The sequence below is a fragment of the Sinocyclocheilus rhinocerous genome, unplaced genomic scaffold (genome assembly GCF_001515625.1).
Source record: "Sinocyclocheilus rhinocerous isolate Xijiao unplaced genomic scaffold, SAMN03320098_v1.1 scaffold1095, whole genome shotgun sequence".
Classification (NCBI taxonomy): domain Eukaryota; kingdom Metazoa; phylum Chordata; class Actinopteri; order Cypriniformes; family Cyprinidae; genus Sinocyclocheilus; species Sinocyclocheilus rhinocerous.
Window position 1 is genome coordinate 36,181 of NW_015628319.1, and position 15,366 is coordinate 51,546.

Consider the following 15,366-nt stretch of genomic DNA (forward strand, 5'->3'; position numbering starts at 1 on the left):
ATATATAAATGTATATACATGTAAATATTTTCAAAATATATACTGTATGTGTGTATTTATATATACATAATAAATAAACAGTACACATACATATATTATGTAAACAAAAACTTTTATTTTGGATGCGATTAATCATTTGACAGCACTAGTAAATATTCATTCATGCAATTATTACCTGGGAGTGTGTTTGTGACATGCTGTATGGAAATGGCCTCCACAATGCTATTTGGTAGGGTTGTGTGTAGTGGTGCTTTACTGAGTTCAGGTCTGAGTTCTGGTACCGTCGTTCTCTCCAATGGTCTCTCACTTTCTACAGCCTGCTCCGGGTGCACAGATGGAATTGGAGCTGGGGTTGCAGCCTTAGGAGGCGTTACCACTGCTGTAAATGGTACTGCAACTGGCGATGGCTCTTCCGATTTACTGCCTTCTGTAAACCAAAAAATAAATGTTTGATTAAAAACAGTGACAGCAACTGACGATTGTTAAAGGGTTGTTGAGACATTAGCTGACATTGTATAAGACTGAAGACTTAAAAATGGGGAAAAAAATTACAGTACCATTCTAAACTTTGAGGTCTGTAAGATTTTAACATTTAAAGATATTAATACTTTTATTCAGCAAGAATGGAATAAATTCATTAAAAGTGACTGTAAAGACCTTTGCATGATTATAAAATAAAAATATTTGTAATTCTATTCAAAGAACCCTGAAAAAGTATCATGTGATAATAGGAAATGTTTCTTGAGCAGCATATTAGAATGATTTCTGAAGGATCATGTGACACTGAAGACTGGAGTAATGGCTGCTGAAAATTCAGCTTTTCCATCAACAGAATAAAATACATTTTACAATATATTAAAATAGAAAACAGTAGTTTAAATTGTAATAACATTTAAAAATATTACTCTTTTTACTGTATTTTTGATCAAATAAATGGAGCCTTGATGAGGCTTCTTTCAAAAATACTTTAAACAACAATCTGTTTTGGATTTCTAGAGTGCCCCAATGAGACTGCCTTCTCACCTTCATTTCGGTCACTCTCTGTGTCAGTATCTTTGGTTTGTTCTGATTCACTGTCATCCTTTTCTGTGCATTCTTCATTCTCCTCCAGTGGCCGGAAGTCCAGCTCCGCCTCTTCCAGGATCGGCTCCTTAGGAGCTTTCTAATTGAGCAATTAGGAAAATTCACACATCAAAACACATTCATTTGGACAGACATCCTCACTTATTACTCAGTGATATAGAATGAAAGATCAAAGATCAAGAACTCACTTCCAACGCCCTCACCTTAAGTGAGAGGAAGGCCCCAGAGGAGTCAAATGTCCCTGTCTCCTCCTCTGCATCTTCCAGACACCATTCTGGCAAACAGTCTCTTTCCTCTTCTACGCTGCCGCTGCCTGAACGAGGCCTACGGTAACTGCCATCTTCACCCCTTGAGTCGAAAGGGAAGCGCCGACGTTGATCCGGGTGTTCCCGCCACCCTGCTGATCGCCTATAGCATGGTGTATTTTTATTTGTTTTGTTAAAAGTTCTGTTTTATATATACGCTAAAGTGAGTCTGACGTTGTATTTTGTTGTTGCATTCAAGCAATTGGCGCCTAACTGCCGCTAATTCAAAAGTGAAAGTAAAATGCGCACAGCGCTTTTAAGCTATTTAAAAGCGAAGGAAAGCGAGGAAAAAAGGGAAAATTCAAACGAACTAAAAACGAACAATTGCTTTACTCCGAATTGCCGCTATTTGAAAATGAAAGTAAAATGCGCACGCCGCTTTTACAAGCTATTTAAAAGCGAAGGAAAGCGAGGAAAAGAGGGAACGCCCCCGCGGTGATACCGGTGTTGTCACACATCGATTAACCGGTGGGAAAATTTCCTCACCATCACAACCCTAATGCATGTATATATTTAAGAAAAATATATGTTTATATATTGAATATATTTATATATAATATAAATATATAAATGTATATACATGTAAATATTTTCAAAATATATACTGTATGTGTGTATTTATATATACATAATAAATAAACAGTACACATACATATATTATGTAAACAAAAACTTCACTGTCATCCTTTTCTGTGCATTCTTCATTCTCCTCCAGTGGCCGGAAGTCCAGCTCCGCCTCTTCCAGGATCGGCTCCTTAGGAGCTTTCTAATTGAGCAATTAGGAAAATTCACACATCAAAACACATTCATTTGGACAGACATCCTCACTTATTACTCAGTGATATAGAATGAAAGATCAAAGATCAAAGAACTCACTTCCAACGCCCTCACCTTAAGTGAGAGGAAGGCCCCAGAGGAGTCAAATGTCCCTGTCTCCTCCTCTGCATCTTCCAGACACCATTCTGGCAAACAGTCTCTTTCCTCTTCTACGCTGCCGCTGCCTGAACGAGGCCTACGGTAACTGCCATCTTCACCCCTTGAGTCGAAAGGGAAGCGCCGACGTTGATCCGGGTGTTCCCGCCACCCTGCTGATCGCGGACCATCTGCAAATGAGGAATTTGTTTGGATCACAAAACTTTCAAATTAAGTAAACAAAGTACTTGAGGGAAAAAATGGCATGCAAAATACCTGGACTTGGAGGACACCATCGTTCATTATCCCGACGAGATCCTGCAAGCCTCCAGCCCCCATCATCATCCTCACCATTCTGCTCATCTCGAAACGTGCGCCAGTTGTCACTCTCTGAGCGAATGAACTCGTGCTTTCGAGTGTTCCCTGCACCAGCATCCTCATAGTTTGCCCGTACTTTTTGGAAGAAAAAAAGAACAAGTAGTACACATTGAGTATTTGAAGCATTTATGACTGACTCAAAGCTGAAGAAGAATGCCTTGCATTTATTATACACTACTGTTGAAAAGTTTGGGCTCAGTATGATTTTTTTAAATGTTCAGACGGAAGTCACTATTGTAAAGTAAAAATACAGTAAAAACCGTAATATTCTGAAATTTTACTGAAATTCTACTACTTTAAAATGTAATGTAAAGCTCATGTAAAGATGAGTTTTCTGCAGCGTTCACTCCTCCTCCAGTGTCACATGATCCTTCAAAAATCATTGTAATATGCTGATTTGCTGCTCAAGAAATATTTTGCATCATCAATGTTGAAAACAGTCAAGTTATTTACTATATTTGTGGAAACTGATACTTTTTTGAAAAAAAAAGAAAAAAAAGAACAGCATTTATTTAGAACAGAAATATTTTGTAGCAATGTAAAACTCTTTTACTGACACTTTTGATCACCTGAATGCATCCTTGCTAAATAAAAGTATTAATTTCTTTAACTTCCTAGCTTACAGACCCCAAACTTTTAAACAGTAATGTACATTTTATAGGTCTGTTAACAAAGAGAAGCACTTACTGTGATTGAGAGGAAAATGGGCTGGTGCTCCATCTATGGACAAAGAGATTCAGTTGGTTCCGTGGCGACATAAAATGTGATGCATTACATCATGTCACACTTTGTAGGGGAAAGTGGGGTCAGATACGTCACTTTTTAATCACACAACCCTTAAGTGCATTGAGATTTTGCATGTAGAAAGTGCTCATCACTTTTTTCATGCAATCTCTCAATCACAGGCAGCTGTATACGACCCCTTCTAAGTACATGGTGACACAACTTATCCCACTCTCACTTATATCTTAAAAATCTAGCAAACTAACCTGGATCTTTTCGACCTGGCTTTTCAAACCTTCGGTCTCCCCTGGGTAAGAAAGAGAAAAATGTGTTATCAGGTTAACACATAATTTAACACTTCATTTATGCCTTCTATCTTTTAATTTCAGATCAATATCTGGGCTATTATAACTATTCTTTTCGGCACTCAATTCAAGTAAAATCCAAGAACTAGTGTGACATCATCTCAAACTAAATCAGGCCAAAACAAAGTTCGTTTGGAGATTGGTTCGAGAGGTCGAAACAGCCTGTAGAAGCAAACTTTCTAGACAGGTTTGTTCTGGAAAGTAAACACCTTCAAACTTCCACTGGTCTGTGGCGATTACCCAGTAGGATGGAGTGCTCTGTCTTTTTGACATGGAAATCTTATCCAATTCGCTTTTATTCTGTTCAGTGCATTGAGATCACACATGAGTAAAACATGAACACTGGAGAGGTGCTTTTACAGCAGAAATTTGGAGTAATTATCATTCTAATATTAATTCTGGAGTGCTGAATTGCAGTGCCTATCCACAACTCTATGACCATATGCTTTCTTTACAGCTGTTTTCTCATCGCTGTCATTTTTGTTGTGAGTTTATTTCATTACTGAGAGGGACAGGCTGCATCAAGACATTTGCCGACAGTATACCACTGCAAAGGTATCTGAACCTTTTTTTAACCCTAAGCATAGACAAAAAAAAGAACTTGGCCGTAAGCATAGCGGGACCTTTAGTCTTCATGCTACCTACCAACATTCTGTAGCATGCTGTAGATTCGCAAATGCTTACAGACAGTTTGTACTGCAGGTGCAATTCATTTTGAATACCTCTCCTCCCAACTCTGGGAGCGATGCATCTCTTTTCCTCCACGGCCAAAACCTCCCTCCACATCATCAAAACTTCTTTGGTAAAACCCTCCATCTCCTCTGCCCCTCCCTGTCAAGCAAACAAGAAAAGGGCTCATGAGCACATGCACTAGTCTAACCTTTGCTCACCTTAATTCAGCATGAGAAACTGTGTGTACCGAGACGAAGGAAGGAAAATGTTACAGGAGGTGACAAATGTCTGCACTCTGCTCTGGTTTAACAGAAAGTGCAGTATTTCCGCTGCTAGAAATGTATTAAGTTACTGCACGTCTTTTGAGCAGGAAAAAAGGAAAGTCTGTGGTTGCAACGCAGCTAACCTCGTCCCCGTGAAGAACTTCGGCCTCTGGGTGCCCCTGCCACCGTACCTCCACCCCTTCCTGTCAGACGGAGTACTGCTGCACTGTTTACAGACATGGAGAAATTTCTCTGTGGAGACAGACACGCATGCAGAGGAACGTAAGGGCCAATACATACATAGCTGCAAGCTCAGCAAGGTGTTGCGTGAGAGCAAGACGGCGAGTGGGCGTACATTCTTTATCCGTTTCGACCACAGCATGTGCCAAAATGAGAAAATGACATATGCAAAAAAAACAAATGCCACTACTTGAATACGTAGGCACAGCTTTTCATTGAAGTTTAACCCAACTTCAGTTTCACAGAGAATAGAGAGCTGCTGGAGAAAGCACCTCTTCTACATTTCTAATCCATGTGCAAGTCTTCTGAGTAAACAGGTCAAATTCTCACCTGTTCCTCCTCTGTAAATGGGACTAATGCCAATGGTGGCAGGGGCTCCTCTTGTAAAATAGGTAGAAATTCCTTATCATGAAGATCTACCGGAATCTAAAGGGGGAGAAAAGTTTGGAAACATTTAAACCTGAATATGTAAACTGAACAAGATGCTTTAAGGTAAATGAGACTGACAGAAAATTTGTCCTTACCACGTTATCCTTTACATAAAGTGCAAGCATTTCTTCTCTCCCGTAGCGATAGTCTGCGAGTTTATACTTTGGCAATGCAGGTGAGAGCGGAGGGGAGGCCACACTGCTGCTACCCACTCCACCAGACAGGGCGCGGAGCCTGGGACAGAGCCGAGAGAAAACATGCTACGTCATCACATCATTAGACATGTCAGTAAACACAAATATTGTATGTATACTTCTAAAATTAAGAACCTGTTATTTTATAATTACGTAATAAAATTACATATTGTATATTTCTGTACTTAATAGCAAATTAATCGTACCTAACATTAAAATTTGTAATCATAAATATTTTTTTCACACTGAAATTCCAAATTAATGTAGAAACGACAAAGACAGCATATTTTTCATATTTCTTTAATGCCACTATTTTAATGAGTAAATATAGCCATTTGACATTACAGTAGGGCTGCACGATAAATCGCATGCGATATTTAATGCGCATCTTGTCAGTAAAGCAGCTTCTGTAATCAGCGGTAAATCTCCATCACGTGCGGGCTTTCACATTAGGCCTAAAGTGTTAACTTATTAAATTAAAATGATCACTTTTAATTTAAGTGAACTTAAAAACTAAATGTTCACAATGAGAGCTGCAAGTATATAATTAAGCCAAGAGGGTTTAAAAGCAGAAATGTGAAGCTTGTTACGGCATTTACACACACATTTAAATCAATGAAGATGATGTGCTGATGCGTTCTGTGATCAGATCAATGAAATAAAAAATGGAATGTGAAAAAAAAAATACTAGTGTGAGAAACCATGAAATGCTTAACTTGTCAATCAATCAAGTTGTAAAATCAGTGACAATGTCCTGTATACAAGTTTTCTGGGTTAAAACTATTTTCTGTGTAATTGACAGCATGCCACAGATGACGTCCACAGAGCTTAAGTTTCATTTTGCATAATCACTAAATTTCCAATAACAGATAAGACAGGCTCTCAAAAGCAATCCTGACTAAGTCCGTGTACATAATAAGACATCAGACCCTGATGCTTCAGCAACAACACTCACCATTCTGGTCCGAAGTTAAGTGTCTGGGTTTCTGCCATTTTCCTTGAAAGTCTGAAGAAAATGAAAGACTCTTAACAGCTCAGCACAAAAACATAAATCGACTTCAGTAAAAAAAAAACAGCAAAAACACTGAAAATGGCATTTATGGTTTACATGCGTGCATACAGAATTGTACATTTAACTACTGGTGCATGTTTAAAAAGTGCAAATGTCAATCACAAATGACAACTTGACTTATAGTTAAATGCATGCAATTTACTGAAAATCAGTTCATGATGTGAGAACTACACCTACACACTTTGAAAAAGAGGACAAATTATATATATATTAAAAAAAAAATAACACACAAGGCATCAATGCTGAACTCTGCACTGGTACATCTCAAGATGTCAAAAAAAAATAACATGTCCATAACTTTTTGGGACATCCCCTTTGATTTGCAATTGCAAATACAGATGCCCAATGCAAATACTCACTAACGCTTATGAAAATACACAGGCGGATCAATTCCCAAAAACATAAATGAAGCTATCAGAGCAACCATATATTTTCAAATTAACACCTTCACAAAGCATGTGCATGATTTATTCAAATCATGCACATGCATGCATGAATTTATTCAAATAAAGTCCCAGGTAAGTATAATTACATATATACACAGTGCGACAAGTAAACCAACAAGTTTTCATATGTCTTTACAGCGGTGACATTGGCAGTAATGTATTTTTTCCAGCATATTCTAGAGGTGACCCCCATCCGTTTGGCACCTCTACTGTGACAAGAGCTATTTTAGGAACTCTCCCAATTAGGAAGGGCATTCTCAGACATCTGTGCAACCCACGGCTTCCCTTGCCCACTATGTAATGCAACTAACTTTTTTCAAACTTGATTTGAATCAAGTTTTACATAACGCATATTGCAGAGGCATCTTGTCAGACCTGTCAAACAAGATGCATTTTACCTCAAGGGAAAAGGAGAGATCTTTACATTTTATTTGTCTTATTATTATATATTCTCTACATAGCCACATTATGTAGACGGCATAATGTCTATGCAAAACAAACAGTAGTGACTTGCTGCTGCAGGGATTTAAACCACGTGCGCAGCCAAATGAGGCAATCCGATCCAGATTACACAAACTCCATCCCAAAAAAAAAATAGTAACCAAACATATTTTAAGTGCATATAAAAGACACTTTAATCAGTTTATCTGATAGAAACCCACCAAATCATGCAATTATAAGGTTGCATCAGGTTACAAACAGGCATGCACAGTTCAAGTATTTGTTTAACACCAGTCAGGCAGGGAAAAAAGGCAGCAGTTGAACACAAAACTTAAGTCAGTAAAGCTAGTTTTGGTTGAAAACAGATGATCAGCAGATTGCAGTCTTTGCACAATTAGCATTGTACAGCCTGTTTTAAAATTTCAGATTTTATACGCATTAAATTATCGATTTGTACCGCTGTATTATGTGTGGAACGATGCATTTGTGGCCTTTTAGAGGCGATCAGAAGCTCAGAAAAGACACTTGTAGGTAAACTGTCAACATCAGACGTGGCTTGACCAGTCAATAAGGTAAAGGTTAGTTTAAGTGACCATGTGTAATTGATCTGTGTCGTGACTCGTGACCCAACATGTTTTTATTCCGGCAAACCTCAAAAGTAAAGACCGATAAATGTCAGTTTAAGGTTTCAATGACCACGTCCCTGTCGGTCCATGCCTTCATACACCCTGTAAGCACTGCAGTCTACAAGCTAGATGAAGAAAACGCCAATAAATCCGTTTAGATGTCATATGAACTACTTAATTGACCGCTGCAGTTGCCATGTAACGTTAACCGTTTAAAAAAGAGTTTTATAAAGGTGAAATATCCTAGCCTGGCTATCGCTGGACATTTAACTTTCTGACTTCCAACTCCTAAGTTACCAACTTTAAACCAGCCCACGCACCGCCGCGAAATGTACGAACCGTCAAATACTGTCGGTATAAATGCCGACAGGAGCACATCGAAGGGTGCGAGTGAGTTGACACGAGTTTTAATCCGTGCGGCCTGTGCTCACTGTCTCCAGCCACACCGCGTTCCACTACAGCTGCCTACGGATCGCTGATAGCATCATCAGCGGTAGGCCGGTCTAATCGAGCCCGGTGCTTCCAGGCCTAACAACCATGCGGGCTAGACTAGCGTCGGCCCGCTAAGTTGGGGCGGGTCTATGTTACTGAGAGCTAGCGTAGGAATAGTTAAGTTTTATTTTAGAGCAAAACCATGTACGCCGGGCCCGCTGTCTTACCTCTACTTTTACTGACAGCGCTGAGTTTGTGTGCGAGTGGCGTCTCTCGTTTCGTATCCACAAGATGGCTGAATCTTGGTCACATGACAACACGTATGCTGAAAATTGCCCGGATGAGAGCGAGCGTGCTGACAGCAGTAGTTCCCAAGCGCGCGCTCGCGCCACACATACATATGCATACACACACACACTGCAAATGGTACTTTTACATGAACAATTGTATGAACTACACAAATCTGTCAATCATTACATTTGCCATTTTCTCATGTTTTTCATTTTAACCCTTTAACTGTCACCCGTCCCCTCTGTGGGACACCTAAGTTTACTTCACTATATTACAATTAAATCCTAATCTAATCATGACAAACTATATATCGTTGGAAAGGTCTAATGGTGCGTTCAAGTCATGTCGGATAGATCGTGTCACTAAAGGAGGTTTTGTGGGATTTAAACAAACCTCTGGTAATTTAAAAAATAATGTTTATTTTATTTTATGATGTTATGTTATGTTATTTTATGCAATTTGTTCCCCAAAAGTAGCTAGGCCTGTTGCTAGGTTATCAAACATACATATATGCAGTACAATAAAGGTATTAATAGGAAGTGAAGTTGTCTTGTTTACACTGTTTCTTTTTCTACACTGTTGAGTTTTGAGTTTTATCCTAAATGAGTAAGAAAGTACCCTGCTGGAATGCAATTTACAAAGCAGCCGTTTCTTTGATCTAAGTAATCATTAATTAGCAATAAAATTAACAAAACAATTACATTTGGCATTTTTGCTTTACAAATATTTTGTTTATGCTATTCTATGCATTTAAGATGTTAAACATGATTTATTTTTGTCTGCAAAACAAGAAAACAGCATAATATTAAATCATGATTGATTATTTAATCCGTAAACATCATAATTCTTTTTCTCTCTTCTTCTAGAGCATCGACGAATGGAGATATCGCCCTAACTCTAATCCTAACCCGCTATCATCTACATCTAATCGCAAGCACACGAACAGACAAACGCTGTTTCATGCAACAACGCAATTCTGAGAAATGACGTTACAGAATATTGCACTTTAAAGTATCTATACCGTGTGTGGGTTATGTGCTGCCCCTGAAACAGTCAAAACAAAAAGGAAATAATCTCTATTTCCTCTGAATTTTAATGTGATCCTCTTTGCCTCCAATACAAGTGAAGACTTGTGTTCATATGACTGTTTTTCACTGTTTATATGTTGCCTGATAATTGCCTGTAAATCCATGTTTTGCTTTGTTTTTTTGGTCTTTTAGTGAACTTATTTTAACACAGCATTATTTATAAAACATTTTCTGGCAGTGAACTTAAATCAATAAAAAAAAAGATAATTATATATTTTTTAAATAATCATTTTTTATTTCTAATTAAGATTTGAGGTTAAATCTTTTATACAGATTAATGTATAAGGAAAGTGTACACTGAAAAATGTTGTGTAATTAGTCTATAAAAAAATTTATCTTAGAAATTTAGACTTATATTTAAATCTAATTTAAAAAAAAATCTAAATATTAATATATTAAAAATTTTTTTTTAAATCTAAGTAAAAAAAAAATCTAAATATTCTATATATTTTTATAAATATAGATTATATATAGATTACTGTATAAGGAAAGTGTACACTGAAAAATGTTATTATGTAGTCTATTTTGAAAAAAATACATTAAATTAAAATGAAAAACATCTAAATATATCTAAATATTCTCAAAATGACAAACTTATTTGAGAAGCAACACTTTATAGGAGATTGAATTATATTTAGCTTTATATCTAATGCAGTATTAAATCATAAGTACATATGGTTTTAAAACTTTTTAGATTTTTAATTGTTAAATAAGACTCATTAAGAACTTTTTTTGTTTGTTTTTGCCATGTATATCTGTAACTGGCCACCTTTTTGTACTTTTTTCAACATTTTAATCACGTCTTCATTTTAAATGCTCCTGTTAGTTTGCATTTTAAAAGTACAAATAACCTGGAGCTCACAATAGCCGCATACATCATACTTGTACATTAACTAGTAAAATGCTTTTTAAAATAGATTAGGATGAAGTATAGTATGCCACACACCGCAGGGTGTGTTAACTTCCCAAAATGTATTTCATGTCAGCTATACCCATCTATACGAGCTGTGATTATACTGACTAAGAGAAAATGAAGTAGCCTACTTACAGGCTAACAGGAAGATATCAGAAAAGTACCAAAGGCATGTTTCTGTTTGCAAGGATGTGGTCACAGGCAGAACCTCTGAAAACAGAAGTGCTACTAACTAGTTTTCTTGATAGCATTTAAGGGAAAGTATCTCCTGTGAGACACGTCCTGGTGAGCACAGACACTCCTTATTTCATTTAATGCAATTATTTTGTGTGTGTGTGTGTGTGTGTGTGTGTGTTTTAGGTCATAACAACCTATTTTATTGAATATATTTCAGTAAATGTATTCTCTCTTCCACTAAGTTTCAGTGTTAGAAAATTGCTTGCAGCTTCATTGAAATGCTGTGTGTAAAAATATTATGGCTGTATGATTAGTAATATAAGTACTATTCTCTCTTCCACTAAGTTTCAGTGTTAGAAAATTGCTTGCAGCTTCATTGAAATGTTGTGTGTAAAAATATTATGGCTGTATGATTAGTAATATAAGTACTGTGTAAATAGCACTGTTGTGCTTTGTAGTGTACAGGTGGGACATCATTTCATTCATGAGACTAATGATGATTTTTGCAGACCAGACATGCGTTTCGTGAGAGATGCAGCCCACATGTCTGAAAAAGGGAAAGACTGTGGTTTATTGACATGCGTCTCGAAATATGTAGAAGTAGATGAAATGTCGAAAAAGTTTAGCTTTGGCATAAGTGGGAAGCTTAAATATTGTCTGTACTTCATAGATAATGCAGGAAGAAAAAAAGACATCCGCCAGTTTGTCCTGCTTAGGTCACATTTAACGGATTTTGTTCTTGTGGTTTATTGGTTTGCAAAAAAATTGCTGATCTTTGGCTGCAGAGGTACGACCTTTACAACTCGGCAAATTTGTATGGGTGTTGTGAGATGAAAGCAGGTTGTTTTGTGTCTGTGTGTGTGTGAGTGTGTAAGCATGTGTTTGTCAGAATGTGTGAATGTGTCCGAAATCGGAGGAATTTGGTAATTTCATTGTTACACAGTCACCATTTCCTTTCCATTTTTTTTAACGGTCATATTATGTTTCTTAACAAAGATTTACTTCATGAGTGCATTACCACGGAAAACTACCACCAGTTTCACTCTAGGAGAAATGATACTTTGAAGTCATCGGCGAAGGTAAGAATATACTGATAAACTATAAAGAGCGGCAAAAATTAAACACAGAACAATTGAATGAACTAAAAAAAACTGTCAATCATTACATTTGTCAATTTCTCATTTTTGTCTTTTAAATTACTGTATTTTTAAACAATAAATGAACGTTCACATTACCCTTCTTAATATTTACATAAATATATTTTACTATAATAAGTACAATAAATAAAACAAATGTGCAAATTGCACCAGTGATGAATTTTAGACTGTAATGACAAAGCATGAGAGAATTTTAATCTTTGGTGCAAAGTGCTTGATGCAATTGATTATAGTAAGTTCTGTTTATTAATCTTGCTAATATTTGACTTCAATATGAAACAAGAGTGCATGAGAGTTTTTATTTGCTAAACTTTGCCTCATTTTTTGCCAGCTGGAATGATCAAAAAAAAAGTTTAACCATAAAATGAAGGGTTTATCATACAGAGTAAATAAATGCTGATCATCAGCAAATCAACATCATGTTCATTTTTTAAATAAGTGGAAACTTGTTCGAAATGAGAACAATAGAAACTTGACCTGTAAAATGTTTGATGTGTCCGAAGTCGCATGAAACATCATAATTAAAAAAATGAACTTCAAGTCATCCGGTACTTTCTACATGCAACTTCCTTTTGCCTTATTAACAAAAACAATTCCTTTACAAATTTTTTTTTTATTTTAGAAAGAAAATGTGCAGTTCCTTGTTTGAAAATCTGTGCAAGGCCGTTTTAATGCATATAGAAAACAGACCTAGCATGTTGCATTCAAAACATCCACAATTGTTGCTCTTTTTTTCAATCTAATATAAATACATTAACTGTTGCATCAACAAGTGAAAACACAAAGTATAACACTGATGACTGTGCATGTGATATGCAAATTTCAGTTGTGAAAGTTAGAAATCTCATGAAAACATATGTGATGTATTTCGCACCTCTCTCCATGCCAGTTTCACTATGACAAACTGCTCAACTAAAGATGTGGACACTTTAACGCAGAAGCTGGACTTGGTGATTTACGTGCCTGTCCTGGTGTTCGGCTTGGCGTTAAACATCGCAGCATTGGTGGTGTTCTGTCGGCTGCTCAGAAAATGGACCGAGTCCTCCATCTACATGACCAACCTGGCTCTGATGGACCTGCTGTTGCTGCTGCAGTTGCCCTTCAAAATGCATGCAGCACACCACAAGTGGGCAGAAGACACGAAGCTCTTTTGCTCCTTCCTGGAAAGTCTTTACTTTGTAGCTATGTACGGTAGCATCTACACAATTGTGTGCATAGCCATAGACCGGTACATCGCCATAAACCACCCATTTCGAGCCAAGCAGGTGCGTTCCAAAAAAAAAGCCTTGATTGTTTGCATTTTCATTTGGGTGTTTGTTATGGCAATGACTTCACCCATCTACACCTTCCGGGAAAAGAAAATGGGGAATTTCACCTGTTTCCATGGCTTCTCTAAGAAAGGTTGGAGCACTGGAATAATCGTGTGCCTGGAGGTCTTTGGTTTCCTGTTGCCCGCCGCGGTACTGGTGGCGTGTTCCATTCAGAGCATCCGTACTCTCAAAGCCTCAAAGAACAGCGACCACAAGAGGCAAGCTGGTGTGAGAATCATCTACAGCAGCCTAGCGGCCTTCCTAGTGCCCTTCACCCCCTGTCACGTGGCCATATTCCTGCAGTATCTTGTCCGTAATGGCTTTATTTCAGACTGCAAACAGCAAAAGAACATCGCGCTTTTCATACAGGTGTCAATAAACATTGCAAACGTGACCTGCTGCTTGGACGCACTGTGTTACTATTTCATTGCGAAGGAAGTCCGATCCACCAAGGAGACGCTTAGACTGTCCATCAGCAGAGCGAGAACCACCAGCACCTCAGATGTCTGAGGTGAATTCAGTTTATTAGTCTTTCAGAATGTGTCCCTATGGATTTCCAGTGGAAGTAAAGGTGTGGTCATACTAGCGAAATTTTCGAAATTTCGAAAAAAGTCTATTGTCAATAGAGTAGCGACGTGTGAAGCACAGCTCACAAAAAAAGTAACTTCCAAACCCAACAGCCTTCTGTTGGTCAGCTCAGCAAATTGAACCCATTGCGAAATCGGCATGGGGAAATCTTTCACCCTCACACGAAATTCCAGATCGTGTGGATTCCTATTGAAATAACCTGATTTTACCCATGAAAATTCGCCAAACAACAGTAAATGTGACTGCACCTTAAGAGACTTCAAGGAAACATGTTGGACTGATTTGAATGGTTCTTGAGGTTCAATGCATGTTTTATGGACATAAATGGACAAAATATTACTCCTCTCATTCCAGTTGAAGGTAGTTCACCCAAAATTGCAAATACTGTCATCATTTACTCACCCTTAAGTCCAAAACTGCATGAGTTTGTTTCTTGCTTCTTTTTGAACATAAAATAAGATATTTTGAGAGATGAGAAGTTTTTATTTTAGCCATGCAAAGAAAGTCAGTGGGCTCCAATGATGTTTGGTTCCCAACAGACTTCAAAATATCATCTCTTGCGTTCGGTGTTGGGGGTAACGCATTTCAAGTAAGTTACGCGAGTTACGTAATCAGATTACTTTTTCAAGTAACTAGTAAAGTAACACATTACTTTTTAATTTACAAAAAAAAATCAGAAAATATACTTTAAATAATAATGCCAGTCCCATTTATTGACTGACAGCTCTCCTGTTCTTATGTTGAGAGCAATCGGAAGTAAGTGCAGAGGTGTTGTGTACACTGTGGAAACATGATGTTACTGTAGTTCTAGACTGAATGTAAACATGCATGTATCTCACTTGCAGAAAAACAGAATCAGTATTCCCCAAAATGAATAAAAACATTGAAATGCAAACTCAGAATATGACACAAACCTGCATATGTTAAATATGTTAAATAACACAAATATCCTTTATGCATTTAATCCCATTTTTTTAACCAATGTCTTCGCTGCTGACCTTTTATGATCCAATTCAACCATACAAGAACAAATGACTTTGGATAAACATAACATTTGTGTTTGCAGCATTGTAACATTTGCTACTGTACAGAGGTGAATTTACATTTCCTGTAGTCTGAGGCTTATTAATTTCCTTTCTGGTGTAAAAGGGCTTTGTACATTTGCCAAAAACAGAACTCTTTATATCAAAAACAAAAAAGCAAGCTCAGCTCAGATTTAAAAAGTAGCAAAAAGTAATGTAACGCATTCCTTTCCATAAAA

The 15,366-nt window shown here is 37.2% G+C and overlaps 2 protein-coding genes across 4 annotated transcripts in view; one reads left to right on the forward strand and one right to left on the reverse strand.

Moving 5' to 3' along the window:
* The window catches only part of LOC107737390 (PERQ amino acid-rich with GYF domain-containing protein 2), a 33,905-nt gene extending 24,984 nt beyond the window's left edge, over positions 1–8,921 (reverse strand). The window contains exons 1-13 of one of the 3 annotated variants that reach the window (XM_016548879.1): positions 8,809–8,921; positions 6,520–6,570; positions 5,466–5,604; positions 5,272–5,367; positions 4,845–4,953; positions 4,489–4,597; positions 3,668–3,708; positions 3,366–3,398; positions 2,577–2,753; positions 2,280–2,491; positions 2,074–2,154; positions 1,024–1,081; positions 176–427 (exon numbers count right to left, since the gene is read on the reverse strand). In XM_016548879.1, the coding sequence (XP_016404365.1) occupies positions 176–427; positions 1,024–1,081; positions 2,074–2,154; positions 2,280–2,491; positions 2,577–2,753; positions 3,366–3,398; positions 3,668–3,708; positions 4,489–4,597; positions 4,845–4,953; positions 5,272–5,367; positions 5,466–5,604; positions 6,520–6,557 (1,345 nt within the window). In that variant the 5' untranslated portion in view covers positions 6,558–6,570; positions 8,809–8,921. Of the gene's footprint in view, positions 1–175; positions 428–1,023; positions 1,163–2,073; positions 2,155–2,264; positions 2,492–2,576; positions 2,754–3,365; positions 3,399–3,667; positions 3,709–4,488; positions 4,598–4,844; positions 4,954–5,271; positions 5,368–5,465; positions 5,605–6,519; positions 6,571–8,808 lie in introns of all 3 variants that reach the window. The other 2 variants (XM_016548878.1, XM_016548880.1) reach the window with 2 other exon arrangements.
* Positions 8,922–11,085: 2,164 nt separating this feature from the next.
* LOC107737400 (G-protein coupled receptor 55-like) lies at positions 11,086–14,103 on the forward strand. Its single transcript, XM_016548890.1, has 3 exons — positions 11,086–11,158; positions 12,047–12,129; positions 13,097–14,103. The coding sequence occupies exon 3, from the start codon at positions 13,104–13,106 to the stop codon at positions 14,025–14,027; it is 924 nt and encodes a 307-aa protein (XP_016404376.1). The 5' UTR covers positions 11,086–11,158; positions 12,047–12,129; positions 13,097–13,103; the 3' UTR covers positions 14,028–14,103.
* The last annotated feature ends 1,263 nt before the right edge of the window (positions 14,104–15,366 follow it).